Raw genomic sequence first — 14,045 nt, forward strand, 5'->3', positions numbered from 1 at the left:
CTGTTGGACTCTGTCTCAGAGAAAGTGGTTATTCAACTGTTTGGAGCTCATGGCCATTCGGCTAGCCCTGAGAGCCTTGCAGCAGACCCTGGAGGGACAGGTTGTCCGGGTCTTCTCTGACAATGCGACAGCATTGGCCTATGTCAATCACCAGGGAGGGACCAAGAAGAGATCTCCCTTGGCTCAGGAAGCCCTCCTTTTCCTTTGGGCAGAACGTCATCTACTGGCGCTGATGGCAGCAAATGTGACTGGCATAGACAGTGTTCAAGCAAACTTTCTCAGCCATCAGATGCTCGATCCGAGCGAGTGGGCCCTGTCATCGGAGGCATTTCAAGCCATTGTACGGTTTTGAAGGACTTGGGCTTAAATAAATTACCTACAAATGCCGAAGAGGAGAGGGCGAAGCGCTGCTGGAGCCTCGTGGCGCTCTGAGACAACTGCCTTCGGCAACATTGAAGAGCTGATGCGGCGAATGCAGGGTATACTGGCATCGTCAGCTACTTCCCCGCTTGCGCTCCGGAGAGGCGGGACGGATGTGGTCTCACAGGGCTTGAAAACAACATTAAGCCCTGATGCAAGAGCACCTTCCCCCACCTCCTCAGATTACCAGCTCCCCGCTAGTGGAGGACCTCTCGGAAGACAGCAGGCACCTCCCTTTAGAGGCCAAGGAGATCATAGAGGGGAGCATTTGCAAGAGAGTCTGAATGTAGAATCTAAGGATATAACAACACTGGGGGATAAATGAACCCAGAAGAGTGACAGCCCAAGAAAATCAACTGGCAAGCAAACTGAACTGATAAAATTGTTGTCTTCTATAGAAAAGCCCCGAGAGGTAACTAGATTCCCTATGGGATCTCGTGGCTAATCTGGCTAAAGCTATAAATCCCCAACTTGTGCAGCTGGAAGATAAAAGTCCAGGAAACAGATATTAAGAAATTGAAGGTTGAAATTGTTGACTAAGACTTTCATGGAAAATATACACCAAGAATTAAGTTTCTAAGCAAATTAGAGACACTGGATAAGGAGAAGAAAATTGGAATCCTTGGAGAACTTTTCCTGCAATAATAACCTCAGATTGATTAATTTTCCTAGGGTTACTATGGTAACTCCTAGGAAAATGTTGAAACGTCGTATGATGGAAGTTTTGAAAGTGTCTGAAGATCAATTACCACCGTTTACTCAGATTTATTACTTACCAGTTAGGAAGCAAGAACAACCAGAAGAGATTAATGAATAATCACTTAATATCTCAGCACTGTTGGAATTTTCTGATAAGGAAGTAGCAACAGCAGCAACATTATTTGTAACTCAGGGGTGTCAGTTCCTCCTCGAGGGTCGCAATCCAGTCGGGTTTTCAGGATTTCCCCAATGAATATGTATGAGATCTATTAGCATACAATGGAAGCAGTGCATGCAAATAGATCTCATGCATATTTATTAGGGAAATCCTGAAAACCCGCCTGGATTGCAGCCCTCGAGAAGGAACTTTGACACCCCTGTTGTAACTGTTGCTTTGGCACCAGATAAAAACTGGTTGCTTAGGCTTTTCTTTAAAAATAAACAAAAAGTATTTCTGGGTCTTAAGGTACAAATGTTTCCAGATTTAGCACGGGATACCCAGAGGAGCAGATATGAATTTTTGCTTTTAAAACCAACTGTTATTGCTCTGGGGGCAACATTCTATCTCCATCCATGTAAATGTGTAATATATTATCATATGCAAAAATTTGTCTTTTTTGATCCCTCCCAACTGACAATTTTCTTGTCGGTATCGAATCTGGAAGAGGGAAAAACTTGAGTGCTCTTTGAATGAATAGATACCTTAACTCAGTTAATTGGTTATTTGTCTTAATTTTTCTTTGTTCCTCTGTATTATCTCACTTTAATATACCTTGGATCCTAATTGAGGACTTGAGTTGAATTTAAGCTTGTTAATTTTTTTTCAATGATAACTTGTTAATTAATCTTTTTCCTTCCTTTTGTATATTGTTAATATTGCTTTATAGTTTATACCTAGTTAAATGGCTTAAAATGGCTTTAAAATGTATAAATAAATAATAAAAAAAGAAATTGGAAATGTTAATATTTCCCATATCATTTCATGTCATGTTTATACCAAAACAAAAATGTCAGGTTGATAGTGCACCTTATTGATGACATTACTCCCAAAATGAAAGAAAGTTTTTAAAAACCCAAATAAAATTAAAAAATCCTTTAATTGACACCAGAAACTGAAAATTATTGGCCTGCACATCCATAGGCATGTAATCTCAAAAACAGAGAAAATTGACCCCAGGGAATCCACAGAAAAGAAAGTCCAAGAAAAACCAAAATGACACTGTGGAGTGACGATGATCCTGAGATGGACTTTAATGAAAGGATCAAAGTTCCAAATGTGCGATATAACCTAAAGCCATCAAAGTAATTAGTTAGTAAAATTTAGATATCTTCAACTTTTTTGCTGTACTTTAGATCTAGGTACTCGTGGACTAACATAACAACTTTGACACAGATAAAACTACAATGCATTATTTTTATTAAATCCAATAAATGTAGTTTTACAATGAAAAAGACATTTTTTTTATTTTGAAGTTTCAATTTTTAGATAATAAAGAATGCTATATGAAAAAATAGAGGCCAACAGGCTCCAGGAATCAAGCCCAAAAAGCAAGAACAGCACCATAGCAACCAGAGGCATTGGCTAAAAGCAGCTTTTATTTGAAGAGAAACCTCCGTATAATGTGTGAGTCAGTGTCCAGTTGTTCATATCTTAAACAATATGCCTAACATGTTTTAGCATGTATCATGCCTACATTAGGGGCACACTGATGTTACTTGTAGAACAAGGATCACACTTTTGCAGAAACTGCTTATTCTGTCTGCCTACAAAGAACTCCCCAAGCTCAATGTGTTCTGTAGGACAGTGGTCCCCAACCCTACCACCAGCCACTCAGGTTTTCAGAATAGCCCTAATGAATATGCATGAAAGAGAGATGCTTGTAATAGATCTGTCCCATGCATATTCATTAGGGCTATCCCAAAAACCCGACTGGCTAGTGGTCCTCCAGGACAGGGTTGGGACCACTGTATTAGGAGATCATCAAAATAGCTCATTTTGATTAAATGTGCCCCTGATAAAGGATTTATGGACTACATTTAGTAAAGGTGGCCAAATTTATGCATTGAAAAAACTGCACGCTGATGCTATTCTATAAACAGCACTCCAAGTTGGGCGCCCTTTATATAATAGCATATTTATTGGGTTCTGTGTCCAACTTTGGGTACAAAATTTTATACCTACTGAAACCTGGTGTAAATCCTTGCATGTAAATTAGTTGTGGATCCCCTGAATTCTCTAATACTGCACGCATCTTTAGTGAATGCCCCTCCTTTTCAGTCGCATGCTAAAAGATTGTGTGTATCTTTGTAGAACAACCCTTAAGAAGATGTGCATGCAAATCCAAATTGTTGTCAATTAATAGCAATAATTAATTGCTGGCAACCAATTATTGGAGCTAATTGGCTCAATTTGCATTTGCAACTTGGGCACATTTATAGAAGCCAGAGCTATATGTACCAAAACACGTCAGACATATTGTTTTATGTCCGATTGGACACTGACCCACACCATTATGCAAAGTCACTTGTAATCATGGCCACTTGTTGCTGTTGTGATGCTATTGCTTTCTGAACCCATACTGTATACAAACTTGGTGACTAATCATGGTACCTAGAGCCCAGAAGTGTGTGATTGAAAGTTAAAAGGAACAAATTTCATTTTGTAAGGAAAAACACCGATTTCGTAGTCTGAACTATTAAATGTAACAAAATGTGTTTTGTTTTGTTTTTTTCTGTGTTTTAAACTATTGAATGCACAATTAATTTCCATGGAATCACTTTAATTTTAGAATTTTTACCGCTTTGATTAAATCTCACTCATGTTGAATTATAAGATCAAATGTTTGTTATTTTTCTACTTTTGGCTATGGTGGGTAGTGATCTAGAGCAGCATCATAACTAGGGGGGTCCTTTTATTAAATTGCAGTAAGTGTATGTTTGTTTTTTGTTTTTGTATTTATTTACTTATTTATACCCAGCCTTTCCCAAGGTGGGTCATAATAGAGTACATACACAAACAATAACTGCTAGTGTGCACTCAGGCATCCTATGGTAATTTTCTTATCTGCTTGCACAATGTGCTGCAAAATATTTTATTGCAGAAGGTGTGTGTCTGGGGTGGAGATTGGACATTTCTGCATGTTAACTGATAAACACATGAGCCCTTACCACCTACAAAATAGGTGCTAGTGAGTGTTCATGCGCTAATCTTTTCTTTAAGGGCATGCTAATGGCAACATTATAGCATGTCTGCCAATGGAAAAGATACCACTCAAAAATCAATTCATTATTTGAAAACAAAAAAGAAAAGTGGAATCCTTGTTCACTTAAAGACACTCAAATAAACCAGAGGAAAAAGCCTCAGACATCCTGTTATGCACAGTTACTTTGTTTCAATTGCCGGCATTACTCAGGACAATTTTCTTTTTATCGGCTCAAAAAATCCCAAGCAGCTAGTATCATTAACACCTTTTCTCTTAAAGTGAAAAATAATCTCCTGTCACATAAACAGACTGTTAGTTCAATATGGAACACAAAAGTTTCACTTTTCTTTTTTGTTTTCAAATAACATTATAGCATGGATATTAAAAGGGGAAATAGAAAATCAGCCTTTTTGCCACAGCTTAGTAAAAGGATCCCTAAATCTATTATTCCATTATTAACTAGGCCAAGGGTAGGCAATTCCGGTCCTCGAGAGCCGGAGCTAGGTCAGGTTTTCAGATATCCACAATAAATATGCATGAGATAGATTTGCATCTCAAGGAGGCAGTGCATGCAAATCCATTTCATACATATTCATTGTGGATATCCTGAAAACCTGACCTGGCTCTGGCTCTTGAGGACCGGAATTGCCTACCCCTGAACTAGGCACAATGCTACATTTTAAATTTCATAGAATTTCTGCAAACCTCTGCATCTACTTGAATGGTTTTTTTTAAACAATTTTGTTGCCTATGTAGTTTTAAATCCGCTTATATTTGTAAATATGATAGTTACAATTTGGACAAAAATGATCAACATCCTTGCAGGAATTGACAAAGAAGGGAATGAGGCAGCATCCGAACCAGCATCTGAAACGGAACATAAAAGATGGTTGAATGATTTCAGCCTTTGATGTTTTGCAAAAATTTTCAGGATAGAATCTAATTGTTTGATTCTAAGTACTTTAAATCCTTTGTCACAAGGAGCGATTTGCCATAAAAATTTTAGAAAGTGCAAAAACACTATTATCCCAGGACAAGCAGGCAGCATATTCTTGACTGATGGGTGACGGCACCGACACTTTTAGAGTGATTGCACTCTAAGAACTTGGAAAGTTCTAGAGGCCGCACCGCGCGTGCGCGAGTGCCTTCCCACCCGACCCAGGCGCGCGGTCCCCAGTTTCTTAGTTTCCGCGGAGCTAAGAAGTCGCAGTTTCAACGGCTGTTGAAAATTTTTTCCTTACGCCTTCCCGCTCGTGAATCCTTTAGGGTCTTTTTGCCCTTTATTCTTTTTCCGTTTTTAAAAAAAAATACTTATTTTTCATCGAGTTATTTTTGTTTTTCGGTTCTGCCCCGGCGGGGCCTACTGCCACCATCGAGGCCTCGGCCTTCGATTTGGCAGAAGCCGTCTTTCCGTTCATGCCCCCCCAGCCAGGGTTCAAGAAGTGCCAGCAGTGTGCAAGGCCTATCTCCCTTACGGACCCGCACAACTGGTGCTTACAGTGCCTGGGTCCGGAGCATCAGGCTTCCACCTGCACCCGCTGTGCCACGCTGAAAAAAAGAACATTGAAAAAACGCTTACTTTTTGGTACCGAGATGTCCGACCCCGCGACATCGGCACCGGCATCGGCTCCTACACAGTCGGCACCCACCTCGTCGACACCGCGCCGGCGTCGCAGCACTCAGGTAAGCCGGCTAAGAAGCCTTCCCCGCTGGAACGCCCTCCGGTCTCCATTGCAGCGAGTCCAGTCCTGCCGACCGTGAGGCGCCAGCGGAAGCGCTCCGCCCCTATTGAGGTGAGTCCCTCGACATCGGGCTCCTCATCTCCGGGGTGTAGAGCGGCACCGCAGGTACCGCAAAAGAAAAAGCGGTACCGGTGCCCTCCCTTGATGATCGCATTGCGGCCATCTTACAGGTACAGCTGAAGGAGCAGCTACAACAACTCCTTCCAGCTATCCTGGCACCGAGCCTTCCGGTACCAGTCTCCACTGAGCCGCCAGTACCGAGAGTGGAACGGCCTATATTGTCTACTCCCACTCTTTCAGTACCGCTACACTCGGCCTCATCGGTATCGATGCCAGTCCTTGCACCGGAGCCGACAACTCAACACCAGTCGGTACAGACCTCGGCTCCGGTGCAACCGATCACATCTCCCGGTACCGCATCGATGAGGTCGGGTAAGTCGGTACGCAAGTCCCGACACCTGGAACCATCCACCCCCGAGTCTCGGGACCGTAGTTCCCACATTCGAGACCCTGATCTGTGGGGTGATTCCGAAGAGCCTTTTCTTTCAGAGGGTGAGTGTTCTTCGGAGGAGGATGAGCCTGTTAATCCTGACCCTTCCTCCAAACATGATTCCACGTCTTTTTCTTCTTTTTTAAAAGACATGTGTGAATCTCTGTCCATTCCTTTGGAGCCTTTTTAGATGCTCTTGATTTTGATCAGCCTCCAAAGGAATTTCTGAAACTCCCTCTTCATGACATCTTGAGGGAAACCTTTTACAAAAATTTAGAGACTCCTCTCACTGTCCCGGGAGCTCCCCGCAAATTGGATTCCCTGTATAAGGTTATCCCCATCCCAGGGTTCGATAAACCCCAGCTCCCACATGAGTCTCTCCTTGTGGAATCCACACTTAAAAAGTCCTCAGGAGCTAGTGTATATGCTTCTGTCCCTCCTGGCAGAGAAGGCAAAGCCATGGACAAATTTGGTAAGCGTCTCTACCAGAATGCCATGCTCGCTAATCGATCTGGCAACTATGCTTTTCATTTCTCCTTTTATTTAAAGCATCTCCTTACCACCATGGCTTCCTTTGAGCAGTACCTTCCTGAGAGGAAACGTTTGGCTTTTCACCAATGCTCTTCTTCTCTTTTTCAGCTCAGAAAATTTATGGTAAGATCTATATACGATACCTTTGAACTTACCTCTAGAGCAACGGCTATGTCTGTGGCCATGCGCCGCTTAGCCTGGTTGAGGGTATCCGAACTTGATGTTAACCATCAAGACCGGTTGGCTAATGCTCCATGCTTAGGGGATGAGCTGTTTGGAGAATCCATGGACTCAACTACCCAAAAGCTCTCCGCTCATGAAACACGCTGGGATACTCTCCTTAAGACCAAGAAGAAGCCTCCACCAGCACGTCCTTTCAGACAGCAATCGGCATACCAACGCCGTTATGTGGCTCGTCCCTTACAGTCTGCCCCTCAACAACCTAGGCGGCAGCGTCAGCAGCAGAGGCAAACACCTAGGCCACAGCAGCAGCAACCTGTCAAGCAGCCTCCTCAACAAAAACCGACTCAGCCCTTTTGACTTGATTCTCCAGGGCATAGCCAGCATCCAACATTCATCACTCCTGCCTCAACCCATAGGAGGTCGTCTTTCTTTGTTCCTCAGCCGGTGGGAAGTTATCACTTCGGACCAATGGGTCCTCAACATCATCCACCACGGCTACTCTCTCAACTTTCAAACCCTCCCGGGCGAAAGTCTACCAAAAGAGTCTGCTTTGCACACTCCCCAATCTTCCCTCCTTCTTCAGGAGGTTCAATCCCTCCTCCTTCTGAACGCCATAGAGGAAGTCCCTCCGGAACAAAAGGGGCAGGGATTCTACTCCCGTTATTTCCTAGTCCCCAAAAAAACAGGAGATCTCAGACCTATCCTAGATCTTCGCGACCTCAACAAATGCTTAGTCAAAGAGAAATTCAGAATGCTCTCTTTAGCCACTCTTTACCCTCTTCTCAATCAGGGCGACTGGCTATGTTCCCTCGATCTCAAAGAAGCGTACACTCACATACCGATCAATCTGGCCTCCAGACAGTACCTACGCTTCATGATCAATCATTGTCATTACCAGTACAAGGTGCTACCCTTCGGTCTGGCCTCCTCTCCAAGAGTGTTCACCAAATGTCTGATTGTGGTGGCTGCTTTTCTGCGTTCCCACCACCTTCAGGTGTTTCCTTACCTAGACGATTGGTTGATAAAGGCCAATTCATCTCAAACAGTACTTCAGGCCACCAACCAGACTATCCTATTTCTACGTTTACTGGGGTTCGAGATCAATCTACCCAAATCTCATCTCATCCCCACAGAGAGACTTCAATTCATTGGAGCAGTCTTGGACACAATCCTCATGAGAGCGTTCCTACCGTCCAACCGTCTTCAAACGCTTCAATTTCTATGTCAGCAGGTGCTTCCACAATGTTCCATCTCGGCCAAGCAAATGATGATTCTCTTGGGTCACATGGCCTCTAAAGTTCATGTCACACCACTTGCTCGTCTGCACCTACGCACTCCTCAATGGACCCTAGCTACCCAGTGGTCCCAAGCGATGGATCCTTGCTCACGTCACATATCTGTGACATCATCTCTTCGTCAGTCTCTACAATGGTGGTTGATATCCTCAAATCTCTCCAGAGGTCTTCTCTTCCATCTACCTCCTCATCAACTTGTCATCACCACCGAAGCCGCCCCTTATGCCTGGGGGGCTCATTTGAACGAATTCCAAACTCAAGGTCTTTGGACACCTCAGAAAATGAAGCATCACATCAATTTCCTAGAACTCAGAGCGATGTTTTATGCCCTCAAGGCCTTTCGTCACCTTCTCTTTCCTCAGGTCCTCCTGCTGTGCACAGACAATCAGGTTGCGATGTATTACATCAACAAACAAGGTGGGACAGGCTCTCGTCTCTTGTGCCAGGAAGCCCAGAAGATCTGGACTTGGGCCACAGCTCGTCAATTATTCCTGAAAGCGATCTACATTCAAGGAGAAAAGAATTCACTAGCGGACAAGCTCAGCAGAATTCTCCAACCTCACGAATGGACTCTCAATCCCTCAACCCTGCAGTCCATCTTCGATCAATGGGGCACTCCTCAAGTGGACCTCTTTGCGTCTCCTCACAATCATCAACTGCCCCAATTCTGCTCCAGACTCTACTCTCCTCACCGTCTGGCAGCGGATGCTTTTCTTCTGGATTGGTCCAATCTGTTCCTGTATGCTTTCCCTCCTCTCCCACTCATGCTACGAACCTTGTTCAAACTCAAAAGGGAACACGCCACCATGATTCTAATTGCTCCACGGTGGCCCAGGCAGCATTGGTTCTCCCTTCTACTTCAACTCAGTTCCAGGGAACCTTTTCTGCTTCCAATATTTCCTTCTCTGCTTACGCAGCATCAGGAGACCCTTCTGCATCCCAACCTCCAGTCCCTACACCTGACAGCTTGGTATCTCTCGGGCTGACTTCACATGATTCTCTTCTGTCCCAGCCCGTTCGTTCTATCCTGGATGCTTCCAGGAAACCTGCCACTCTGCAATGTTACCATCAAAAGTGGACTCGGTTTTCTTCTTGGTGTCTTCGTCATCACCATGATCCTACATCCCTTGCAGTAGAGACCCTGTTGGATTACCTGCTTTCTCTCTCTGACTCTGGCCTCAAGTCTACTTCCATCAGAGTCCATCTCAGTGCTATTGCTGCTTTTCATGAGCCGGTCCATGGAAAGCTCCTTTCAGCTCATCCCCTGGTCTCCAGATTCATGCGAGGTCTTTTCAACGTGAAACCACCTCTTAAAGCGCCTCCTGTAGTCTGGGATCTTAATGTGGTTCTCTCCGCTTTAATGAAGCCTCCATTTGAACCCTTGGCTAACGCCACTTTCAAGTTTCTCACTTGGAAGGTACTATTCCTTGTTGCTCTCACCTCTGCCAGGAGAGTCAGTGAGCTCCATGCACTAGTTGCTGACCCACCTTTCACTGTCTTTCATCATGATAAGGTGGTTCTCTGCACACATCCAAAGTTTCTCCCTAAGGTTGTCTCTGAATTCCATCTCAACCAATCTATTGTACTACCTGTTTTCTTTCCGAAACCTCACTCTCATTCTGGGGGAACAGGCTCTTCATACTTTGGACTGTAAACGGGCTTTGGCTTACTATTTAGACCGTACCAAGCCCCACAGATCATCGCCCCAACTTTTTTTGTCCTTTGATCCAAATAAATTGGGGCGTCCTGTCTCTAAGCGTACGTTGTCGAATTGGTTAGCAGCGTGCATTTCTTTCTGCTCTGCTCTGCTCAGTCTGGACTGACACTGGAAGGTTCGGTCACAGCTCATAGGGTTAGAGCTATGGCAGCATCTGTAGCTTTCCTCCGTTCTACGCCTATTGAGGAAATCTGCAAAGCTGCTACCTGGTCCTCAGTTCATACTTTTACATCACATTATTGTCTGGACGCATTCTCCAGATGGGATGGTCACTTCGGCCAATCTGTTTTACAAAATTTATTTTCCTAATGGCCAACCTTCCCTCCATCCCTCTTTTTGTTAGCTTGGAGGTCACCCATCAGTCAAGAATATGCTGCCTGCTTGTCCTGGGATAAAGCACAGTTACTTACCGTAACAGGTGTTATCCAGGGACAGCAGGCAGATATTCTTGCGTCCCACCCACCTCCCCGGGTTGGCTTCTTAGCTGGCTTATATTAACTGGGGACCGCGCGCCTGGGTCGGGCGGGAAGGCACTCGCGCACGCGCGGTGCGGCCTCTAGAACTTTCCAAGTTCTTAGAGTGCAATCACTCTAAAAGTGTCCGTACCGGGGCTTCGTCGGTGCCGTCACCCATCAGTCAAGAATATCTGCCTGCTGTCCCTGGATAACACCTGTTACGGTAAGTAACTGTGCTTTTTGTTCCTTCTTCTCTGGAGGTTTGCTTTGTGATTTGCAATTAACACAATCCTACTCGTACTCAATTTTCAACCAATTTGCCTAAGAGGATGATTATTCAAACATTCACATTTTGTCCATGTCAAATAACTATGGAAGTTATCAAACCTGTGTGTGTGTGTGCAAATGGCAAAGAAGCATGGTCTGGACATGCCTTGGGTAGGATCAGGGTATGGAAGTGTATAGAGAGATACTTCCCATTTCAGAAGGAGCCTAAACGTCATGTCCTAAAAGATCAGTGTTGGGTGTTACCCCTGCAACCAAGCACATTTAGGATTTGGGATACAGCTGCTATTGACCAATGCTGCATGATGGGGGGAGGGAGGGTGCCTTCTTATTCCCCAATGAAGTTTGTCCCTCCAAATTCTAAACTACCAGAAGAGACTGGTTTTTGTGATAGTGTCAGGATTATTTATTTTAAAATATATACACTGCCTAAAACCTAAGTGGTTTCCAAATAATACATAATTAAGACACCCATATAAGTCGTCAAACAAAAAAAGAGCCAGAGAGCTGGTCTCGATGGGTGACTATAATAATGGGCTGGGTGGCCCGAGTTAGTCGCCCATGTGAAGACAGCTCGGGTAGTTGTGGTATGGTGGGGTGTGGTGGTATAGGATAGGACCGGGTTTCTCGTTTGGTAGCCGGAAGTGATTGGGCTCTGGAAGAGGTGCAGGGCATGATGGGAGGGAAGTCCATAGAATGTGTGCCTTCAAGGCACTGGACTCTTCCCGGTGCTCATAAGTCATCAAACAAATAAAACAGCTCTCATATCAAAAATTATAGTAGACTAATCTTAAAGCTGTAACAAAAAGTTGTGTCAAATATTTTTAAACATAACACATTAGCATATAAAAGAATTTGACCTGGAATGGCATACTATAACTGAACTGCAATGGAAAAAGTTAAAGAGCTAATGTCTGCATAATGTTCTTAACCATTGTAGCCAAAGATAACTGCATAGCGTACTTATTAAATTAGCTTATCTTTTTACATTATCATTTATATACCACATAACCTGATTTAGTTCAATGTGGTTCACAATTTTAAGAATCTGAGACAATTTCAAGAATTACACAAGTGACAGATTATCACATCCTAATTATGTATTACAGAAATTTATCAAATAAATAGGTTTTCAAGAGTTTCCTGAAGTGTTTATACGATGCAGCGTTGGCTATTAACCGACTAAATTCCTTGTCTCTGATTGCTGCCTGAAACGAGAATAACCTATCAAAAAAATTTGGGGGTATCAACATTCCTTAACTGAAGAGAACGTGAGATAAGATAGAAGGCATTGGGACCATTTTGATATAGCCAGTTCAAAGTGATCCTTCAGATAATTTGCAGTAAGACCAAAGTATGCATTCAGTTCTCAAAGTTCTATTTGTATGATAGGCACATAAAGTTTGCTCACAATAAAGTGGCATATGCAAATACGAGGCTTGACGTATCAATGATAACACTTTATATTACACTCTCTAAACAACACAGGTAACCAATGCAATTGCTTCAGCACTGGTGCTATGTGGTCAATTCTAGAAATCCCTGTTACCAGTCTTGCTGCTGTATTGTGGACCAACTGCAGCACCATACATCTCACACTAAACAATCCAAGATACAAGGTCTTATAGTGAAATAGTGTGGTGGCCATGTTAGTCCACTCTTCGAGGTTGAGCAGTTGAGATGTAATTTATAGGCTGAGATGGTATAATTTTCTGATTTTTGCTGATATATGGGATCTTGTGCAAATCCTGAAATATGTATGTAATGTGCATGCTTCAATGAATATTCATTGGGGAAATCCTGAAAACCCGACTGGATTGCGGCCCTCGAGGACCAACATTGGACACCCCTGCCATAAGCCAAGCAGACTTAAATAAGCTACAACTTTAAATGAGAGAGAGAGAGAAAAGGGATTTTGATTGGATCAGCCTATAGAGCAGAGTGTCACAAACTTTTTAAGCTGCTGGTACACTAATCTGGGCTGTGGCTGGAGGGCACCTGGAAATGTGCAGACGTTAATGCGATAACATCATGCGAAGGTCCTCCAGGCTCCTATTATCATCAGTGAGGGGGTGCTGCAGAAGGAGCAGAGGCGCCGGCTGCCTGACTACAGGACATGCCTCTCCTCAATGGCATCTCAGGGCATATCTGGAATCCTCTGGGGCACAGAGTTTGCGATACACTGCTATAGAGTCAGGTACCTGGGGAATCCAGGACTGACAAAAGGGACTGGGACTTGTATACCATCTTTTTGTAGTTATACAACCACATTGAAAGTGGTTTACATATATACAGGTACTTATTTTGTACCTGGAGCAATGGAGGATTAAGTGACTTGCCCAGGGTCACAGGAAGCAGCCCTGAGATTCAATCCCACAACCTCTGGGTGCAGATGCAGCAGCTCTACAACTAGGCCATTCTTCACCTCTGTGGTACCTGGGTTACAGCTGCCTGGCAAAAAGAAAAAAAGAGGATTGGAGCAGTGGGACCAGTATCCCAGGTGCATTCCCCTTCACATCTCTGTAAACCCAGAATTGTGAAAAGACTAGTCTCCTAGTTGAGTGACGTGCTATTTTTTTATTTTTTTAACTATACTTCCTCCTCCGCATTCGCAGTGATAGGGGGAACAGCATAGCAGCAAATACCGAAATACCGCAAATAACTTTTTGCATGTTATTCACGGTTTTTTGGTAAAATAGCCCTTAAAAAGATAATAAACCATGAATAACCTGACCTGCGATTTGCTCCGTGCAACGCTGAGAGCAGCAATTTCCTCCATGAACCACCAGGAGCAGCGATATCCTATGTGGAACACTGGGTTCAGTGACGTAAATTATGGGGTTGAGTCAAGGAATGAAAAACCGTGAATAATTGAAACCACTGTTAATGAATACGGAGGGGGAAGTGTACTCTAACATTTGGCCAGTGTGGGAGTATGTTCTCCATCTGGCATTTTGGGGTCCTGAAGAGTTTGGAGTTGGTCTAAACTTCAAATGCATTATACATTTGATGGAGCCTTTTCAAA

At 43.7% G+C, this 14,045-nt stretch overlaps 1 protein-coding gene across 1 annotated transcript in view; it reads right to left on the bottom strand.

Annotated features, from left to right (window-relative positions):
• Positions 1–4,967: 4,967 nt before the first annotated feature.
• LOC117369078 (LITAF domain-containing protein-like) overlaps positions 4,968–14,045 on the bottom strand; it is a 31,923-nt gene continuing 22,845 nt past the window's right edge. The window contains exon 5 of the mRNA XM_033963030.1: positions 4,968–5,189. Coding sequence (XP_033818921.1) covers positions 5,081–5,189 — 109 coding nt within the window. The 3' untranslated portion in view covers positions 4,968–5,080. The remainder of the gene's footprint in view (positions 5,190–14,045) is intronic.

This window comes from Geotrypetes seraphini, chromosome 11 (genome assembly GCF_902459505.1).
Source record: "Geotrypetes seraphini chromosome 11, aGeoSer1.1, whole genome shotgun sequence".
NCBI classification, from domain to species: Eukaryota; Metazoa; Chordata; class Amphibia; order Gymnophiona; family Dermophiidae; genus Geotrypetes; species Geotrypetes seraphini.